General features: G+C 38.9%; 1 protein-coding gene across 2 annotated transcripts in view; it reads right to left on the reverse strand.

Moving 5' to 3' along the window:
* The window catches only part of si:dkey-82f1.1 (DENN domain-containing protein 2A), a 59,715-nt gene that overhangs the window by 1,905 nt on the left and 36,238 nt on the right, over nucleotides 1–21,572 (reverse strand). For both annotated transcript variants that reach the window (XM_057837255.1, XM_057837254.1), the window contains 12 exons: nucleotides 15,935–16,062; nucleotides 12,166–12,278; nucleotides 11,892–12,089; nucleotides 10,056–10,149; nucleotides 9,945–9,995; nucleotides 9,671–9,852; nucleotides 9,312–9,421; nucleotides 8,402–8,471; nucleotides 6,033–6,110; nucleotides 5,390–5,530; nucleotides 5,178–5,326; nucleotides 3,694–3,871 (listed from right to left, as the gene is read on the reverse strand). In XM_057837255.1, coding sequence (XP_057693238.1) covers nucleotides 3,694–3,871; nucleotides 5,178–5,326; nucleotides 5,390–5,530; nucleotides 6,033–6,110; nucleotides 8,402–8,471; nucleotides 9,312–9,421; nucleotides 9,671–9,852; nucleotides 9,945–9,995; nucleotides 10,056–10,149; nucleotides 11,892–12,089; nucleotides 12,166–12,278; nucleotides 15,935–16,062 — 1,492 coding nt within the window. The remainder of the gene's footprint in view (nucleotides 1–3,693; nucleotides 3,872–5,177; nucleotides 5,327–5,389; nucleotides 5,531–6,032; nucleotides 6,111–8,401; nucleotides 8,472–9,311; nucleotides 9,422–9,670; nucleotides 9,853–9,944; nucleotides 9,996–10,055; nucleotides 10,150–11,891; nucleotides 12,090–12,165; nucleotides 12,279–15,934; nucleotides 16,063–21,572) is intronic.

Consider the following 21,572-nt stretch of genomic DNA (forward strand, 5'->3'; position numbering starts at 1 on the left):
CCATCAATAGCACCAAAACATTATCATTTACTGCCAGAGTTCTTTTTTTTTAATTTTTGTATTCAAGCCTTTTTTGCAAAATTTGAACATTTCAGGGTGTTTCTGTACAGCTTTCATAATCACTGATATCAGTGATGGCACTTCCTGTACAGTGTTGTTTTCATGAATGACGATGATAACGAAAATACATTAACGAACAATTTTTTCATGACAATGACGAGCTAAAAACGTGTCTTGGGAGACTAAAACATAGCGAGATGAATGCCAGTTGTCGTCTGACGAGACGAGAACGAGATGAAAATTCGCCATAGTTTCCGTCATAAGTTCACAATGTGTGATATTTTCTTATCGTATATGTAGTTAGCACGCATCTTACCAGTGTTTGGCCGTGTCACTCATGTGACGTGTTGCGCCTATCCCAGCCAGCTGTTTTCTTATCTTGGCTATGCCCTGTTGCTTTAGCCTTTACAGGTCTGTGCTGAGTGCTCATCATACACTAAACTAACTTGTAGTGCTAGCATAGCATTCACGTTACCATTAGCATTTAGCGCGGTGACTCTGTGAATGTCTTCTTAAACTCAATACCCCTTTCCCAATGGCCAAAAAACCTGTGTCAACCCGCTAACAATCGGCTTTTGGTGGCAGTGGGAAAGGTGCAGCGACCCGCCTCGACCCATGTCAATCAACCCGCCAAGCGACCCGCGTTAAAATCACCTCGGCTCTGATCGCCATGCAGTGTGAAAGCAAAACCCCGGGTCAACAGTCAACACCCTAATCTACGTGGTGACGTAGGCTAGTACGTGATGCGTCATAACAAAAAACAAAAACCATGTGCTCTAGCCCGGATCCACATTAGTGACGGGATCTGTCGTTCACTTGAGTAAACGAATCCATTCCGGTTCGTTCAGTAAAACGATTCGTTCAAACGAATCGTTCAACGAATCGTTCGCCCCCCTCATCTCCCTCCCCACCCAAATGAATCGTTCGGTTAGTGAACGGGAAGTGACGTTGCCGAACGAATCACCAAAGACCGCTTCGCAGTATAACTGAACGGGAAGTGACATTGCTTGGTCCCTCCCTCTCTTGCACATTGACCACTCGTCGTAGTTTCAGAAATGAGTGACAGGCGATATCATTCTGCTCTCAGAGACAGCCTCGTCTCCCTCCCGTTGCTGCAAAAGCGAGGGAGAACTTCCGCGTCGTCTGTCCTAGTTCTATGGGCTCAAAGTCATGGCTCGTGCTTGCATTTCGAATTAGGACACGGTTAAACATTTTCCTTTTGAGGGGGAAGTCGGGGTTTGGGGTCGGGGGCGCACGGACTTTCTTTAGCATGATCTTGCTCACATATACAATGCTGCTGCTAACAGCCAACGCGGCATGCCTGCTGTCACGAAAATAAAAATAAATCGAAAGTTTAATTTCTAATTATGGAACGGCCAACACATCATATTAACCTCTCGCTCTGTTGTATTTTTGTTTTTTATTATTAAGATGATCGTTTTGAATTTTTGCACTGGTATTAATAAATAAAATAATCCGGTCAGCTCCCCTGTCGTCCCCGTATCTCAGATCGTCAAATGCTGACGAGAAATAATTGTTTGCTTTATGATTTCGCCTTTCTACTCTCATTAGTCTGTTAAGAAAAATGTAGACATATTGCGACATCTCCCGTGTCCGCGCGCTTTGTTTTTGGGGCGCTTGAGTAGCACATGATGGACGGATTGACATAATTTGTCAAAACCAACCGACACCCTCTGACACGAAAAAAAAAAAAAAAAAAACACTCGGAAAAAATTGACATGTATATACAGTTTCATTGCAAATCAGTATTATGGTGATCATACTAAATATTATTTTTTTTCTGTGCACATATGAGGTACATATCGCTGCCATGAAGCCTCCATATAGTGACAGTTCTCTGCCCGCTTCACTGCCGTCACGCGACCGCAGCTCAGGTTTTGCTTGCCTCGCAGCTACGCGTGTTTTAAATTACTGTAAATTTGATAGTATATCGTCATAGGCACAGTCCCGAGTCTGTTGAGAAAAGTAGAACACTAAACCATGCTCGCTAGATTTGTGTGGTGTTTTTGTCTTTTTGAGCAGCATTTGATAGGCTCCACGTTAACAAATATGTGACAAAGTCGTTTCCTTTCATTTTATGACTCGTTCACCGCATAGTCATTACTGGAAAGTCAAGTTAGCAGCAAGCTAGGTCAGGAACCGGAGGACCGAATCACTGAACGGGAAGTGACAAAACTCAGTCTTTCCCCCCTGCCTGCACGCTGGCTGCTTATTGGCCACACGTGGAAATGAGTGACATACGCCATGATTCTGTTTCCGCTCCCTCCCCTGCCCGCGATGAGGCTGGCGTCTGATTGGTCGTGTGCGATGTCAGAAGACGCTGCCGCTTGCTCAACGCCCTCCCACGCAGCGAACAAGCGCCACCAACTTCATAGAACGAATCAGTGCAGATGGTGATTAGTTCGGTCTCGTTCACCCAAACAATTCGTTCAAAAAGAACGAATCGTTCGCGACCGATACAACACTAATCCACATACGGCGAACAGTCGGTGTAGCAGCGTTAGCAATAGCCATAAGAGACGAAACAAAGGCTCTTCTCCTCCTTCTGTGACGTACACGACTCCTTTCAATTTCAAACCAAAATGTACGTCGCCTACGTTGCCTCAGCACAAGCACAGTGTTGATCCTTTGCTGCATTTCGACCTTTTTGCGGGCAGTAAAAAGCATGAAAACAGAGAACACAAACGGAAAGGAGGCTTCCATGTTGCTTTGCATTAACTTCCTTGAACTGAATGAATTCGGTCGCACTTGTCGAAGCGCGTCTTAGCGTGGTGACGTCACGCACCTTACGCACGGCTGAGGAGGGGTGGGGGTTAAACGGGTGAAAAAAAGAATTAAAAAAGACACGGCTTTTTTCGTCAATGGGAAAGGTGCCAAATGCCAATTGCTAGTGGGATGCATCGGCTTGGAAAAACACGCGTTGACCCACTAGTTTCAGTGGGAAAGGAGTATTGGAAAACTTTTTACATACAGTCTGTGGCGTCCAGGTGAATTAAATCAATTGCAGATAATGTGCCATTTTCCTGCTGAGTGTGTATTATCATCATGAAGATGTTGGTGTCCTTGTGGACTACAATTATGTGTTTGTCTGTCAATGTTCATTCGATATTTCCAATATTTATGTGGCCTTCAAAGTGAATGTAGAAGCCTTCTGCCTTCGTACAAGGGACGGCATAGAAAAGCAGTTATGCTTACGGACCATTAGTTGTCTCCAAACTACGATGCTTGGGATTTATTATGTGAGCAGACCATTTGACCTGGGCACCACAACACATTTAGCAATAATATGTTAAATCCATAACCGCATGTATCGGTATCGGCTTGATATCGGTATTGGATTTTGGGAGTTGGACAATATCGGGATATCAGTTAAAAAGTCATTATCGGACAACTCATAAATGAAATGGATAAGGAACCTTAGTACGGTTCTCTTTAGCTGCCATTGACGGCGAAAGACATTTAATCTATTTTGAGAGGGAAGCTGGCAGCGATCATTCACTGCCAGCCTCTCCCAGTCAAAAAGGATTGGACGTCTCTCGTCATCAATAGCAGTGAATGTGTTAATGTGGATAGAGAAGGAAGCAGAACACCTCATTTTCCTTTTGGTTTTACCTCCTCTATAGGCAGTTCTTTGAGTCGAGACAGCGAGCTGGAGAGCAGTCCGACAATGAAAGGTGTGGGTGTGCACACAATATCCAACATGGAAGGCGGCAACACAGGAATGTACGTATGCTGCCAGGTGAATGGGTACAGGAGAGCCACTACGGCATGGCAACACTGCGACAAGGTGCTGCCAAAATACAATAAGGAATTGCTATTAATACCACTGAAGTTACATCATAGTAAATATTGCACTGTACATTATATGATATGAAATGTTACAATTGATACTGTGTTTTCTACAGCCATTGTGTGTTGGATGAGTCCTTTATGTAAACACTTTGTACTATGGAAAATGTTCATTTTTAAAAACCTATGAAATTGTGTTGTTCGGATAAATAGCCTAAAGAAACACAAATGTAATAGCACGTTTCCGTCACTAGATAGCAGTAGACTAATCTGAGTGAGTGCGCGCTCAACCACTAAAGGCGGGAAAATTGGAGATGAACTATGCACTGAGTATGAGTGGAATGTTGCACTTGGGGGGGGGGGGAAGCACAGCCCGTTTTATCTATTGTCATTTTAATTTATTGATTGATGAGACCAAGTTGCTAGTCGCCCGTTGCTGGAAATAAGCAATGACTACTAACATGCAATTCTGAGAATAAAGTCATAATTTAAAGCGGTAAAAGTGATATTTTTTCTAGGTTAAAAAAGGCTGTGAATGAATAAGTGAATGATTAAAACATTGCCTCAACATTACCTTTTTTGAAAGCATGTAAAATAAAAAAATATTTTCAAGTTAAAATAAATCACAATTTTTCCAAAGCGCATCTTTTTCTGGAATTTTTTTTTATCCCATATGAAGTTTTTCTCAACACAATCAGCTTTTTCTATTTCTGAAGAGCCTAAAAAATTTTTAGGAATTAAAAAAACTTGTTTAATAAAATGATGTATTCTTATTCTTATATTGTCTTAAATATATATATATATTTTAGATAAAAAGTAGGAAAAAGATCTTCATGAATATTTTCTTGGTAAAAAAAAAACAAACAAAAAAAACAACTTCCTAAAACCTTTTTCCAATGATTTTTTTTCTCTCCAAAAAATACAGCCTTATTATTTTTGCAAAAACAGTATTTTGCTCTTTCCATATGGCCCTAATTCTCCTTTAAAGGGACGTGATATCAAAAGCCCCTATGTATTATTGTGTGTTCATGAGACCTAAAATGCATGTTGTTTTCATTAAATCCCGATTAAATGGCTGCTGCCACTGAAGCTGAACCAGGTGTGGCACAGCTTGGAGCCACTGTGCTAATGTAATAGGTGCAGACTTTTAAAAGCTTTAGCGAGCTGTGTGGGCGCGTGTTTCTTTCCACACTGGCATCCATGCAGTTTTCCAAAGACAACGCCATTGTTCCCCGGACAACCGTATAACACAGCGCCATTCTGTCTTTTCATACTTCTTGGGTGAGTGATACGGACACTGAGCCAACCTGAGTTTGTCAGCAGTAAAGATGACCCTGCGCTCCAGAAGCAGGGAAGCAAACACTCGCAGGAGCAGGCGCAGGCTCAACGAGGAGAAGAGACATTCAAAGTCGACGTGTTCCAGGCGAGAATCAGACGGCCGACAAAGCTCGATCACCTGCAAGCAGGACCACAGGGAAAGTGATGCGACTGAATACGAGGGCGACTGATTATGCCTCACCTCAGTTCCAGATCCAGGGAGGAAGTTTTTGACACTTATGGTCCGTCCCGGAGCAGGAAAAGGAGCCTCCATGATGCCTCTCATGAAAGGCTGCACCAAGGCAGGAGAAATGGCTCTTCTCTTCTCTACTTCATCCAGGATCTGAAAATGTAATTTCCATCTATTTCAATAGGTTTGCGCTAAAAGAATGTCTCCCGTTCCAAATTAAAATCTAGAATTTTTATGGCGCAATTAAATATGATATCATCAAACTTACTCATCATTAAGCAGTTTGAACAAAGCTGCAAAGCAAAGCACAGGACCACTTCAAGGACATATTTACTCGCCACTTTAATTAAGTGATGGCGTGTGTAAACAGACATTTTAAAGTGGAAATGCCTGTAAAGCTTTCATTTCCACTGTAGTAACCGCAGCAGCTGCACACACACACACACACACACACACACACACACACACACACACACACACACACACACACACACACACAGACCTCTGTGCTGGAGCCTGAGCTTCAGCTAGGGAGCAAGACCGCACACGGGGGCGGGTGTGCCTTTGCGGGCGCAGAGGGTGGTCATGCCGGTTCTCTTTTACCATCACTGTTTGTATGTTGAAGCAATTTGGGGTGTGTTAGCTTGAATTGTACCTTAGAAAAAAGGTCAAAGCAGCCCAACCGGCTGACGATGCAGTAAACCTCGGGGAGCCTCCGACCTTTACCGCTGGGCTGTGGATAAGCAGGGGGGACGGACAGAGGCAGAAGGTGTTAAAACATTAGTGTGCCTCAACTATGGTTGCCAACCGTCCCTTGAAAAACGGAATCTTCGTATTCAGACAAAAGTATGTATCCCGTATTGAGCTTTCAAGGGACGCGTTTTATCCTGTATTATCATGAAACTCGAAAATAGTCTTATTTGTAGAATGAACGAATACAGTGGTACCTCTACTGACGAAATTGATTAGTTCTGGAAGTAGTTTCTTAACTTGAAAAACCTGTAATTGAAGACTGGTTTTCTTTGTAAATGCCCTAATCCGTTCCAAGCCCCGCAAAATTCAGACATAGATCTTTTACAGAGCATAAAAATGCAGCAAAACATGTAAAAATTACATTATTGTACAATAAACATACAATCTGAGTTATGTGCATAATGAAAAAGCCAAGAATAAAGAATAAAAGTTAATCATAGACTCCAATATCAGTTGACAAGACAACTCCCACAGACTTGGCCTTCCTTTAGGACCGACCCATAGAGCGCTGAGGTGGCTTTCACCATTCTCTGTCATAAACTCAAACACACGCTGCGTTCTAACGCCAGATTTAGGTGGAAATAGGACGAAGGTTTTACTGCATACAAGGAGACAGGAGTGTCTCAAGAGTGATTTGGTCGAGGATTCAAGGCAATTATTATATTTTTCGCACCATCGATGCACTTAGAAACGTGAATACAATGAAATTAATGGAAAAAATTAGCTTGAAATATTTGCGTAAAATGAATGAGAACTGCCCGTGTTTTTGGTTTTAACCAAGAGTCTAGACTGTTTTACGTTCATATCTACAGAAATTCCGCGATTTGAGCATTTATTTGCAAGAATTTTTAACTTAAAAAGCTCTTTGTTTCGTGACGGCCGCCATATTGGATTAAACAATACCGTAACTTTGGCTTGAAATATTTATGTAAAATGAACGCTAACTGCCCGTTTTTGGCCTTTAACCAAGAATCTAGACTGTTTAACTTTCATATCTATATAAATTACGCAGTTTAAGCATTTATTTGCAAGAATTTTCTCCTTAAAAAGCTCTTTGTTTTGTGATGGCCGCCATGTTGGATTTTTTTATCGCTACACAATAGCGGAATTCAACCTAAATCAGTTGTGATTTTATACAGAAAAATGCAAATTTTGCTTTTGTTGAGTAAAATTAAGATGATTCTGCATGCTTTCCTCAAGTGTTAACTTTCTGATGTGATAATTGAGTGATTTATTAGCTGTTGAAAACTTGCACCATATTAAAAAAAAAAAAAAGTTGCTATTTTGAGCAAAAACTTATAAGTTAAATATTGCTAGTGATCCTAAGAATATAGGTGATTATCTCTGCATTTGGTGATTTTTGTGCATCTGGCGTAAAATTTGAGAATTATATAGCAATTTTAAGTTTTGTTATACTTGGATGAAAAAATAATCGGGATTTTATTAGGGAACGACTTTGAATTTTTTTATGGCGCTGCTAATGGAGACTCCTATATGCCTCAGGGAGGTGTCCGTTTTGGTTTTAGGCCGCTAGCGGCTTTGGTTTGGAAAATATTTTAATCTCAAATATTTGAAAATTGGCCCCTTACGGATTGGTCCTGTGTCTCGTCAACTGATAGTGAAGTCTATGAGTTAATACACTCATGTAAAGCTGTCAGAGCACAAGGGATGAATGAAGAGGATGCTGTTATACACACATACACATACAGTAGAGGTCCCTCTTCGCCAATTAGATGCCAGGAATGCTAAGCAATAGCCAATGGCAGAGCAGCTATAACTAAGTTACGTTCAGTAAACTCTGGGATCTGCGAGTACCATCCCTACTGTATTTCTGCCTTTTGTATCCTGAAATTTCTTTCTTAACAAGAAGCAATATTTTCCCATTGAGTTGAGTCTTAACCTAAAAATTCTGTATATAGAGACGTTCTTAATTAGAGGTACCACTGTACTGGTATGATGCTTTCCAAGAATATGCAGGGAAACGCATTCCGCCGCCTCTCCTGCTTTTTGACCAATAAGTTGACTGAGCAATGACAACACGATATCCCACTCATCTCATTAGTTGAGGTACTATCACTTGTCTAAATACGTTGAAATACTTATTTCACTCCAACTTTACAGTATTTTTTTTTTCTTCATGCAGTTTTGACAGGTATAATTTTTACTTCCATTATCATTACACAACCATAAAATTTGAGTATTTTTTTAACCTACAAAACCAACTGTGGATCAAATGCTTAGTATCAGCAGTAGGACACCTTTAGAACGTACCAGTAATCGTCTGCAGTAGCCAAACCGACGACTTCCATCCTCGCCAGTCAGCACAAATGAGAATGTTTCACTGGGGAGATGAAAGAAACAAAAAGATAATCACATGTAAACACATGAGGGAATAGTTTTTTGCGGTTTTCGCAGAAAAGCGGGGCAATACAGTGAATTTTTTGTCGCTGTATTCCCCCGTTTTTCACGGTATTCGCAGACAAGCGGAGGAATACAGTGATAAAAATTTGCTGTATTCCCTCATTTTTCTCGGAAAAGCGGGGTAATACAGAGAAAAAATGTTTTCACTGTATTCCCTTGTTTTTCGTAAAAACCACGAACAGTGCAAAATGCGGGGAATACAGTGAAATATTTTTTCGCTGTATTCCCTCGTTTTGCGCATTTTTCACGGTTTTCGCTGAAATGCTGGGAATGTATTCCCTTGTTTTTCACGCTTTTCGCGGAAAAGCAGGGGAATATAGTGAAAAATGTTTCATCTTTCAGGGCCATTGAATACTGATCTCTCTCAGCCATTCCAGTCAAAATGGTTTGGACGTCTAGAGCCGCCAATGGCAACCAGTGAGTTAAATGAGTGCCCTATGAACTGTTACAACACACGCTCTCTAGGTACTGGTACTACCGTTCTGAGTGTCCATTGACCACTGATGACCTGATCTACTGGTATGCAGGTCTGTGACCCCTCACCTGCTAATCATTTCCTTGCAGCTAATTATTAGCCACTGCAGTCTGGGCCTGTCTCTCAAAACAATGTGAGCACTGAGCAGCTTTTGAATTAAAACCTGCTAGATTGAAAAGCTGTTCGAGCAATACCTAACTAAACTTGAGCATCCAAAGTCATCAACCCCCCCTTTATTATCATTAGTCATTAGTATGCTAGTATGCATAGTATGCTATGACCAACCTGGGGAAGTTGTCGACAGGCGCCCAGTCTTTTGCGTCAGGGAAGCAGAATTGCGGGATGACCTTCAACTGGTCCTCTGTCTCCCGCATGAACTTGAAGCTCCGTTCAAGCTGGATTGGAAAATTCAACGTTATCATTATATTTTCTCTAGGAGCACTTGTAATAGCGTCAGTCTTTTTGATAAGCGGTTTCACTGCCAATGCAAGGTAGTGCATCAAACTGTTGCGGTGGTTAAGTGGTTAGCATGAATGGAAATTGTAGATTTTTTTTTTAATTGGCAAGTGTGGTTTTCCTTTTAAATCCAATTATGTTTTTCATGTAAAGTACTGTACTTACTATTCAGTTATTTGTATTGTTACCTTAAGAGGGAACTGCTGCGTGACCTCCGGCAGATAAGGCACTCCAGCTTTGGTTTTGTGGAGAGCCACTACAATAAAATACTCAAAGAGTTTTCTCTCCTCAATCACATCCCTTTCCAATGTCCGATACCGTCCCGTCTGCCTCAACATAGACTGGACCGACACTAGTCTCTGGCTATGAGCTAAAGAACAGCAAAAACCACATGGGATGCAAAAGGCATTATTATACAGTACATCTTGTCAACACAGAGATACAGTAAGTACTGTCTCTCACCTTTAAGTTTTTCCTCTGTATCACTTTCTGACTCACTGTTGTCATCAGTCACTATGTTGAAAATAGACAAAATGAGATAATTCCCTAAAAAATTTTAGAGTAATGCTTCACCTCTGCCTGAGCAGGACTCTGTTGACTGCGACACCTTCTTCATGCGCTTCTTTCCCCTCCGAGCCTCGAAGATGCAATTGATTTTCATCACCATCTGGAATTGGTCAAATAAAATAACCTTTTAAATACTTCATCTCATTAATTTAGCTAATAAGCTGCCATTGACACAATTAATCGCTGCCAACCATCCCAGTTCAAATGGATTGACAGCTATCCGCTGTCAATGGCAGCTTTGTTCATATACTTAAAGTTAGCCTTTCATATATTTTCCCCCATTTTTTCATAATATGATGTCATTTTTCATGTTTACAAGGCAATTTTGTTTGAACATGTCCAAAATATCTTTCAAACTCTTCGTTGGTCCTTTCAACCACCTCTACACACCTCTGTGGCCCCCCGTTAGATGTAAATTTACCTAAAAAATTATGTCAATTGTTTGTGCTACGTTTTTGCTTGTTTCTGCTGTAAAAACTTTTGTTTGTGCTGCTATCGTTTTTGGAGGTTTTTACAATTCTTTCTGAAGTCAAGCAGCCCCCCATTTTGATCAGAAATGGCTATAAATGGTGTCATTCATTTTGAGTGATGATGTCACTCGCAGCCTCCCATTTACTGCAAAATGGACCCGAAGTGGTGCTGTTCGTTTGTCCTACGTTTGTGCTGTAAAAAGTTGACACGGTTTTTCAGTTATTACAAATTATTTTTTGTACTTAAACTTCTGATTAAACTGAACTCAGTGTTTATGATTTGGAGTGTTTTGCTCAGTTGTCTGCGTCCTTTTTGGGTCATGGAGGCAAGGGCGTAAGTTTGCATAGGGACGGTAGGGACATAACACGACCAACTTTTTAGGATGCTCAGACTGTCCCCACCAACTTTTAAGCAACCTTATTTGCATTATGATAAGTTTAGTTGTATAAGCAGTTTAGATTGTCTTCCCATATTTTGTAAGGATAGAATAGACCCGACCATTATTAAGTTAATTATTTTCATTATGTTCAGAATTACACTTATCTCTTTTCACTTGCTAAATGTGCTGGTCCATTTTTTCCCCTCAAACGCACATTTGATCGGCTGATGACTTGACACCCCCCCCACCTCCGCCCCTTCCCGCCATACAGACGCACACTCACACCCACACTGCCCCACTGACAGCCCGACAGGAATACAACATGACACCGCCTCTTCCGCCTCCTTCGAAGAAGAGGACTATTAGAAGTTTTTATAGACACTGTAAGTAATGTAAAAAGACATCAATGTTGTGGAGGCAGAGGAAACACTACTAATTTTGCTGCTGAAAGTCCGACCTGCTAAATTTTAGCCAATCAATTAATTAGGTTCATATTCGTGAGAAATGTAGCCCTGACCCCCGTTTAATAATCTGTTTGTTCTTATTAATGTCCCGTCGCCAGCAAAAAGTTTTATGCTATTATTTTCGTCCATACCAATGTTGATACCAAACCTATGCCCTTGCATGTAGGCAACACTTGTATACCAAATCTTAATATTGTGGCCTTCATGATCCAAAATATTATGTCCATGTGTGCATCATATCTTTATGTCTTATCTTTTTTTTCTTAATTAACAACATTAAAAAAAAAGTTTTTTTTTCTTTTTAATTTTGAGTTAAAATCAATTACTCTTTTTTTTTTGTTTTTCCATGAAAACTTGAAAATTCAAGTGAAATTGGTTTGCTTGAAATTTCAAGCTGTCAAATATATTTTTTAAACACTGTATAATGTTAAAAGGGAATTTGTTTTCTGACCATTGTCTTTTTCTGTCTAGAATGGCCTTTTCTTGGTTTTCTGAAGACACATGACAATCTATCATGTGGAACAATACCTTGGGGATTTTCCGCCGTCGACGGTTGTATGGGTCTCCGGAGAGACAAGGAGTATCATCCGGGCTGCTGGGTGTAGAAGGTGGGCTGGCACGCAATGGTGAGGACACACCGGCGTCCCTGTTGGTCTTACGTAATTCTAAGAGTTTGAAGCTTCGTCGCTCAGAGTTCTGTCTGAAGAAACCAGGCTTGGAACAAAGCTGTTGACACACAGACATTAACTTTCAACTTTATTTGCTATTATTAAAGATTTTTTAATCCTGGATTTTGTTGTACCTTAGTTGGCGTGTCAGGAATGGGAGAAGAAGAAACAGGTGAAACACATTTGCTACCAAGGCAACTTCTCTCCAGCTCAATGTCTTCGTAAGGATTCTCTTTGGATGGGGGATCTTCAGGAAAATAATCACAAAAAGACCTAAATTACGAAATAGCCTCTTATAAAATCATCAAAAAATATTTCCATATCAGCCAGATTCCTACTCCAGATGTGCGGAGCAAACCGACATAGTGGCGTGCTTACTCAGCTCATTGCGGCAATGCAGAGAATTAAGCAGCCACGCGAATGCCAACATAAGTAGCATTTTCCTTCTGACTTTTATTGCACCTCATATTTTAACGGCCCATAATAGCATAACCACCTCTCAATGGATTAGAACTTCAAAGAAAAGATGTGCGTCTCATTCAGGGACCAGTGAGTTATTGCTGTTCTTTGTCCAAACAATTATTACAAATGAAATGCGAGACATTTTATTCTAGTGGAAGTTTAAAGGAACAAGACAGGGGGAAATGATGTGGCGATTGTGTCATCCAAGACAATCTAATCACTTGCAGAGCACGGATGATGTCATACCTACTGTATAATACACATGCCTTGTGATTTCATTGTCAGCTGTTTTTGGTGCCGTTAATGTTTCGCTGACATTGATAGACGTCCAATCCACTTTCACTGGAAGAGGCTGGTAGCAAATCTCTTGATTTCCCTCCTTAAGTCCATACACTAGATGCGGCAAAACACTTTTTTTTAACAACTAAAAAAGCCCCATTCATTTCCAATGGCAAAGACATTTCAAATTGCTACTTGTCCTACAGTTTTTCTCTAATTCAAACAACAACAAAAAAGACAAAATGGATGCACAAATGTTATTGGCCAGTTTTGGACAAAAACATACGATTACGTTCCAAATTTGACAAAAATTTCCCCATACAGTTTAAGTGACCCCATTCATTTTCAATACCTCCATTCATTTCCGATGTCACATTCAAGACCAAAAAAAAAAAACATTTTCATTCATTCGGACTTGCAGAAAAAAATTAATCTCTATCGGTGCTCATTTTTTTTGAGGGGGAAAAAAAATTGCCCAAAATCAAAAGAAAGTGACCCAAAATCAACAGGATGTGTCCCAAACATACCCCAAAATAAACAGGAATTGACCAGAGATTGCCCCCAGGTCAATCAATCAATCAGGTTATTTCTGTAGCAATTTACAAAAACCCCCAAGGTCCTCAAAGTGCTTTACAACAACGACAAACGTAGTTCATTATAAATAAAAGGCAGGAAAGTACTACATCATAGGCCTGCACAATATATCGTTTGAACGTCGCAATGTGCGCAAACGCAGTAGTCCCATCACAGGAGGTGCAATTGCTATTTATTTTCATTTAAACATTTGTTATTCTTTATAAAAGCAATAATTGTGCAGAGACATGGCTTCCTGAATCCCTTTAATGGACACAATATTCATCGTTCACAGATAAATCCCCTTACTCTGGATTAAACAGTATTAAATGAATACCAGGGATGTCCTAATCGCATATTTTTGCACCGGAGTCTGAGTCCAGGATTTTGACAATCTGCCGATACAGAGTCCCTATCCGATACAATCCGATACAGAAAAAAAACGTTTTTTGCTTTTACGCTCACGCTGCCGAGAACAGCCTCTCACTTACACAATTAATGAGTTGCAACAGCACATTTCAGACTGTGTATGTACTAAGCTTACATTTTTTTTTTCCTAATTAAAAACCTGATCCCTTTTACCCGATTCTGATATTCTGAAAAATCAGCCTGATTTTCTATCATGTGATCGGATCAGGACATCTCTAATGAATACAATGTGGCCATAGTGAGTCAAGCAAAGTCTTCCCAAACAGAAGTATTCAAGTCGGGTGAAAATTCTTCGAGTTTTTATATCGCAATATAGTGTATATTGCAATAGATCGCAAACTCCCCAAAAAATCGCAATGTCAGTTTTTTCCAATATGGTTCCGCCCTACTATACAATGACATTAGGAAAAAAACAAACAAACAAAAAAAAATGCATCGCTATAGTAATCAAAACAGCAATTAAAACAATAAAAAAGATAAAATCCAAAAACATTAAAACCCTTAAGAAATAAAACCAGGCTACTCTAGTCTGGAGAAAAAGCGAGTCTAACAAAGTGGGTTCTTAACCGTGATTTAAAGAGGCCAAGATTCGTAATGGTGCGAATTTCAGGGGGCAGGCTATTCCTCAACCTGGGGGCAGCAACTGCAAAAGATCGGTCTCCCCACTGTTTAAGTCTCGACCTTGGAACTTGCAAAAGAACCTGGCCGGGTTAAACCCGATAAATAAGAAGCAGCCTGGCCATTAATATAATTAAAAACAATCAGTAAAAGTTTGAAATCAATTCTAAAATGAAATGGAAGCCAGTGGAGCAACGATAGCACAGGGGTAATAATAGTCACGTCTAGGAGTACTGGTTAAGAATCGAGCAGCAGCATTTTGAACAAGTTGCAGACGAAAAATAGAGGACTTGGGGAAGACCAACGCAAAGCACGTTAAGGTCATCGCTAATTTACCCCAAATCAACAGGAAGTGACCTGGAAATGCCCCAAAATCAATAGGAAGTGACCAAAAATGTATGGGAGGTGACCTGAGAATACCCTACAATGTACAGGAAGTGATGCAAATCAACAGGAAATGACTCATAACGGCCCAAAAAGAAATAGTAAGTGACCTGTAAATACCCAAAAACAACAGGGAGCCATTGGAGTTTACCGACCAGCAGAGAAAAGCATCCCCACAAATTTCTACTACTTCTCATCGTAAAAAAACAAGTCTTTAGTCAGTCTATAACCAGTCAAAATGTCAATGATGTATAATTGTATAATGTAGGATCTCTTGACTTAAACCAAAGAAACTTAAAAAGCAATATTATTTCTTTGATGCCAATGAAACACCATGACACCTTACATTTAGTGTGACTTTTGAGATTTTTTTTTCCTTTCTTGAGGAAAACAGCATTCTATTTTTTAGCATTGTAATAATCTCTGAGTGTTTTTGCGAGCGTGCTGTGCACATGTGGCTTTGCATCAGTCGTGTAGGAATGTGTCAGGATACAGATACTGATGACACTGGCTTTCCACTCCATCTGGAAACACTAACGCACATGAAGACATTACACGTGCGGCCTCCTAAAGAGAGCTGTCTGTCCCACTGTCTACCTTTAATGGCTTTGACAACATTGGGATTGACTCAATTAAACAACTGCATAATCTAACAAAGTAGCTTTTTAACTCGTTGGTTGGGGGATTTCCAACCAAACATCATTTACCTCTTCTTGTCAGTTATAGGAAATGAAAGACAATAATCATGTTCATCACTTAAATCCAATTCAATTTATAATTGACTGTTTCAACCAGCAGGAATTACCGTAAACGCAAACTCAAGGGGAATAACATTGAAGCTATTGCCAGTAATGTGCCGCGGATCCCGGCCAATAAAGTCCCTCCGCCAGCTATCCCTGCAGTCAACTTTGACCATACGACATTACTATTTTATGTTACGATATTAAACAGGCTCGAGGTGGGGTTGGCATAACACCGCAGACAATAAGGCAGGAATGTAGGTCAGGTTTTGGCATCTCATTTTTTAATAAAACTAGAGCAACGTGTCTCTAAATTAAAACCAGAGCAAACAAGGAGTCACCTCTTTACCCACCCACCTCCACCTAAGCAGCACACATGCTAAATAAACAGAATTAATATGCATAATGCATTGTTTACCGATTATGTCCTCATAGACATTCTCCTCCGATAAAGTGCGTGTGAGGCCGAGGCGGGACTGAGCGTACCAGTCCACCCTGCAGCTTTCTGATGATGACTGGAGCAGGTCCTCAAATTCGTATGACTTTCTGAAAAGAACACAGAAACATGGATATTTGTTCTGAAAAACACCAAAATGAAAAGTGTAATGATGCTACAAGAAGCTCTGTGTATTAAAGGGAACCTCGGAATTAAAGATTTGTAAACTCTAATAAGCCGCAATTGTTCTCTTGTATTAAAATATGTTAATAAAAACAAATAAAATATTGTCATTGATTTAAAAATCTATAATATTTAGTACATGTTTTGACCTACGGAGGACGCCACGTTTTATGTGCGCGGTGGACACTCGGGGTAATGACGTAGTTGGCCTGGACTGGAAGAATAGCTGTGCTAGCTAGCAAGCGAAGCTAGTATGATGACTGGCATGATTTTGTCACATTCTGCTGCTGGTCAGATTTTTTTGTTACAGAGCTGTGGGATGAGTTCCCGACGTCGTACCTGCATCCAATTCCAGCTCATCAGCAGTGTCTTTAAACCGATCTTAGGCAGGGTGCCAAGATATCGACTTGCTACAGCTTGACAGTTTGTATTCTCAATCCCTTCGTTGCTTGCCTTGGTTTTTACGTGGTGAGACATCCAACACATCCGCACATCGGTTAAAAGTGGCGAGTACTTACCACTTGTGTTTTTATTAGGGCTGTCAAAATTATCTCGTTAACTGGCAGTAATTAATTTTTTTAATTAATCACATTAAAATATTTGACGCAATTACTGCACATGCACCGCTCAAACAGATTAAAATGACAGCACAGTGAAATGTCATCTTGTTAATTGTGTTTTTTGGAGTTTTGTCGCCCTCTGCTGGCGCTTGGGTGCGACTGATTTTATAGGCTTCAGCACCCATGAGCATTGTGTAAGTAATTATTGAAATCAACAATGGCGGGCTACTAGTTTATTTTGTGATTGAAAATTTTACAAATTTTATTAAAACGAAAACATTAAGAGGGGTTTTAATATAAAATTTCTATAACTTGTACTAAAATTTATCTTTTAAGAACTACAAGTCTTTCTATCCATGGATCGCTTTAACAGAATGTTAATAATGTTAATCCATCTTGTTGATTTATTGTTATAATAAATAAATACAGTGCTTACAGTATGTACTGTATGTTGAATGTATATATCCATCTTGTGTCTTATCTCTCCATTCCAACAATAATTTACAGAAAAATATGGCATATTTTATAGATGGTTATGGTTTGAATTGTGATTAATTGCGATTAATTACAATTAATTAATTTTTAAGCAGTAATTAACTCGATTAAAAACTTTAATCGTTTGACACCCCTAGTTTTTATTGAATCTTTTATTCCCTTTTCATTGCCTCATAAAACTTTTTGCATGTGTTTCCCTCTCATACTTTTTAGCATTGTGTTTTCTTGTGCTAGCTTTAAAGCAGATTGTTAATCTGTTGATCACGTGGCGTATTTAAACCACCCTTATTTGATATTACTATTTTTAAGTATTTTCTTAAGGCATCTTTAGTATGTTCTGCTTGTATGCATCTGAACAAAACAAGCTGAAAGCGCACGGTAGTACTTTGGGTGTCAAATTCGCCTCTTGTAGGACGTTTCGCCAGTGTAGCACATTTTGGCAGAACACCAGTTTTGTCCTACACTTGTCTCATCTCATCTCGTCTTTCCTGTTCATTTTGCTTTTGCTGCTTTTTTTGTGAAATATTGACAGCTCATTAATGTTCCTCTCGAGTTCAAATTGAAAGGCCTCTCTGCAACGTCAACAATAATGGCGACCTACTAGTTCAACTAATTTTACAAATTGTATAAAAACGAAAACATCAAGAGGGGTTTTAATATCAAATAATTTTACTCATACTAACGTTTATCTTTTAAGAACTACAATTATTGCTATCCATGGCTCCCTTTAACAGAGTTTGTTCTAAATAAATAAGTAAAGTTCATTCTTGAACTCAGCATATTAAGTAAACTGGAAGTCAGTTTACATTAGCATATAATATTCTGCTCCAAGAGGGAATCGAACCCAGACTGTCACTGAGGAAATACTCCGGATAACGAGTTATTTCAGACAAGTGAAGAATTTTTAGTTATATCAATTTAAAATATTTTGTTTTAACATGATAAATAGGACGTTCCTTTTTTCACAGTGTAGGTTCGGAGCATATATTCTAACAAAACAACACTACAGTCTCTGTTTATTTATCTATTTATTTTTTTGTCGTTTGGATGGTTCTAGAATGTGATTTTCTTGGGCCTGACTAACACTTTGCACAGTTTTACACGGTACTTGTCAAAGTTCTGGATGCACTAGTATAGGTGCCTTTAACTGTAAGTTGGTGGGGGACCCAGTGCTGTCTCACTTTACTTCACTTTTTATGACTATTAGGGCTGCAGCTATCAATTATTTTAGTAGTCGATTAATCTATCAACTAGTTCGTTCGAATAATTGAGTAATCGGATTAGGAACAAATTTTAGGAGACGTAAAACAAAGGTTTGCTAAGATTGTAGTTTCATAAGAGCATTAAATGCGAATACAAAATAAAATTCCAAAGTGTTTCTTCAAACTATACAGAATTGCACTTTCATTTGAAAAATAAATTAAAATACCTAAGATTAGCCTCAAACTGTAAAAAAAAAAAAAAAAAAAAAGAATAAATGAGGATCTACGTACAACAAAAGAACAATTGGCTAGATTGCATAGCAAAAGTCCACTACCTTGAATGCTATAAAATGCCAACTTTTTTACAATGCTCTAAACATATTCCCACAAAAACGGCTAATTATACTTATACCTTTTAGTATTCTATTATCAATTTGAAAATTCGAATAATCAAGTAATCGGATTAGGAACATTTAATGCGTTGCAGAATAAATTTTAGGAGTTGTTACACAAAGTTTTGCTAAGATTGCACTTTCAAAAGAGCATTAAATACGAATACAAAATAAAATTCCCGGTTGTTTCTTGAAACTATGCGGAATTGTAATTTGATTTAAAATTACATTAAAATACCTGATCTTAGCCGCTAGTTTAAATGCTATAAAATGCTAACATTTTTTTTACTATGCTGTTAACAAATCGTTTAAACACATATTCCCACAAAAAAACGGCTAAATACACTTATAAACTAAGTTACGAATCTAAAAATGATTAAAAAAAAAAACATCACCTCAAACAAAACTTTATCTTATGTTGGTCTTAACAGGGAGCAGCTGGATTCAGCCATGTGAAATAAGTTATTTTATATTCAATGTTGCCACTAGAGGGCTGTGTATCCACCCAAATCAATAAAACGAAATGCAAACACTTTCAAAACATACCATTACAACGTGACTAAGTAAAAGAATACTAGAAGCAGCAAAACTTGATTCTAAGCTTTTTTCTAATCGAATTACTTGAGTTAATCCATTAATTGTTGCAGCACTAATTGTTATCATTGTATTTTTAACCATTTCATGTATTGTGTTGTTGTAACTTGGACCATGAGTCGGTTAATTCTGACTGTCTGTGTCTGACTGTCTGACTATGTTCTGTTGATTTTTTTTTTTAAGATCTCTGTCTGACTATGTTCTGTTTTTTTTTTTTTTTTTTTTTTAGATCAGTCAAAATGCTCTGAAATAATCGACAATACAATAACTGTTTTAAAAATGCCTGGCAGTAAAAAAGTTGAAAATGTAATTTGGTTCCTCGGGTCATAAAGCGGGACACTAAATTGGTTTGGATGTCAATGAGTAAATGTTATCTATCACCTTTAAAGAGACTTCATGAGGATAGATCATGAGGATTTCATTTAGTTTGTGTGTGAATAAATTGCGTTCCAGTCAAGTTTTTCTTTTTTCTTTTAACCCATTCACTGCCATTGATTGCAAATACTTTATGTGCAAATGATAGTTCTCAACTCGTGTCCGAAGAAGAAAAACTTTGGGAAAAACCACAGAACTGTAGAAAAGAGTGCAGCTTCCACATATGCTGCGGAATGCAACCATTTCACATCAAGCTTCATGCTCACAAGAATCCAGGTCATTGAGAGGGAGGGCTTTTGCATACACAATTTCTTATTGTGCAAAATCAATTCTTGGTAACATATGTGCAATGTGGAAAAAGGCCTTACATGTGAAGTTTTTACGCCAAAACTTTTTCTTTATTAAAAGAAGCAAGGGGGGCTCTATTTGACATGGCTCACACTGCTACATCTTCCAGCTTTAGAAGACAGAGTGAGTTATATGTACATTCCTCTCATCCAACCAGTGAGCTAATTCTGTGGGATAGAAGAAACTAAGTGATGTCACTGCACTGGTGTTTGTGATTTACAGCAGATGTTGTTGGGAGATGTTTATGTCACTGTTTGGTTGGGTTTGCGCATGTTAAATGTGAACTAAACATCCTACTCAGCCTTGAGACCTAAAAGTATTTTTCATGTAGTGTAGTTTCATTAGTACAGTAATAGCGGTACGGGGAAGGAAATAATTTGCAATGTTTAGACAAGTAAGAGGAATGTAGATGAGTGAATTTCCTGAAAATGACATAGCAGTAAAATGAACAAATAAGAATGTATTTTTGTGGGGCATGACTTAAGTTAGACTCGAGTTGCCATTAAAGAAAGAAAATAGGGTTTATATTTCATTCGCTCGAATCTGGCAACCCATTCCACATTGACAAAACTAGCTCATGTGTACTTGCCATTGAAACACAAACAATGATGGAGGCAACTACGAATGAACTACTTTTACATTGACCACTGGTGCTACAAAATATTACCGGTATTTCAGTATATTGTATTATGAAGTGGCACAATATGCATATTGCAATACAATTTTGGGTTTCCAATATAGTGCATAAATATCTATTTGAGAAATACTTCATAAGTATCCATTTATTTTCTTCGTCAATTTTCCTCACAGACGCCATTTTGCCATGTGACGTACCGGGTTAAGGTTATGCAAATACGAGATTCTTGTTTAAAACAAGGTGCACCCAAAGACAATGGATATAGACTTATCGAATAAGTCCCTGATGCAACTACAATTATAATAATCTCACGACTATTGTCTGAGCCGATTTTTATTATAAACGCCAAATATGTAGGCCTTGCTACATGGCTACAGCTAGTTTTGAAAAGCATTTCCTAATACAGTACATTATAATGCAATACATTGTGCAATATGCCTTGGCCATATTCGATCATATCTTAAGCCGCGATACCTAGCCTTATTGACGACACAGTAACTGACATTTTACAACCACCACTTACAACACTCACACCAAGGAAACACATCAATACACCTTCCTACTGTTCTAACAGCTCTGAAGTGCCTGTGACACAAAAAAAACATTTTTTTTTCATATTACACGCGGTATTCTATGCTCCTGAATACAGCCATTATGATATAGCATGCAGAAGGACTGCGGATTCAGCTGATTTGGCGGATGAATTCGTTTATTTTTTGCGCCACGCCAGCTCAATGTGCTGCAGGCTTTTGTTGCTACACCAGGGAGAGTAGTGTCAGGCTTTTTGGATTTCCAAAAGATCTTTGTTCACTGCGATGGCCAAAACAAGTCCAA

Source organism: Corythoichthys intestinalis, chromosome 5 (assembly GCF_030265065.1).
Source record: "Corythoichthys intestinalis isolate RoL2023-P3 chromosome 5, ASM3026506v1, whole genome shotgun sequence".
NCBI classification, from domain to species: Eukaryota; Metazoa; Chordata; class Actinopteri; order Syngnathiformes; family Syngnathidae; genus Corythoichthys; species Corythoichthys intestinalis.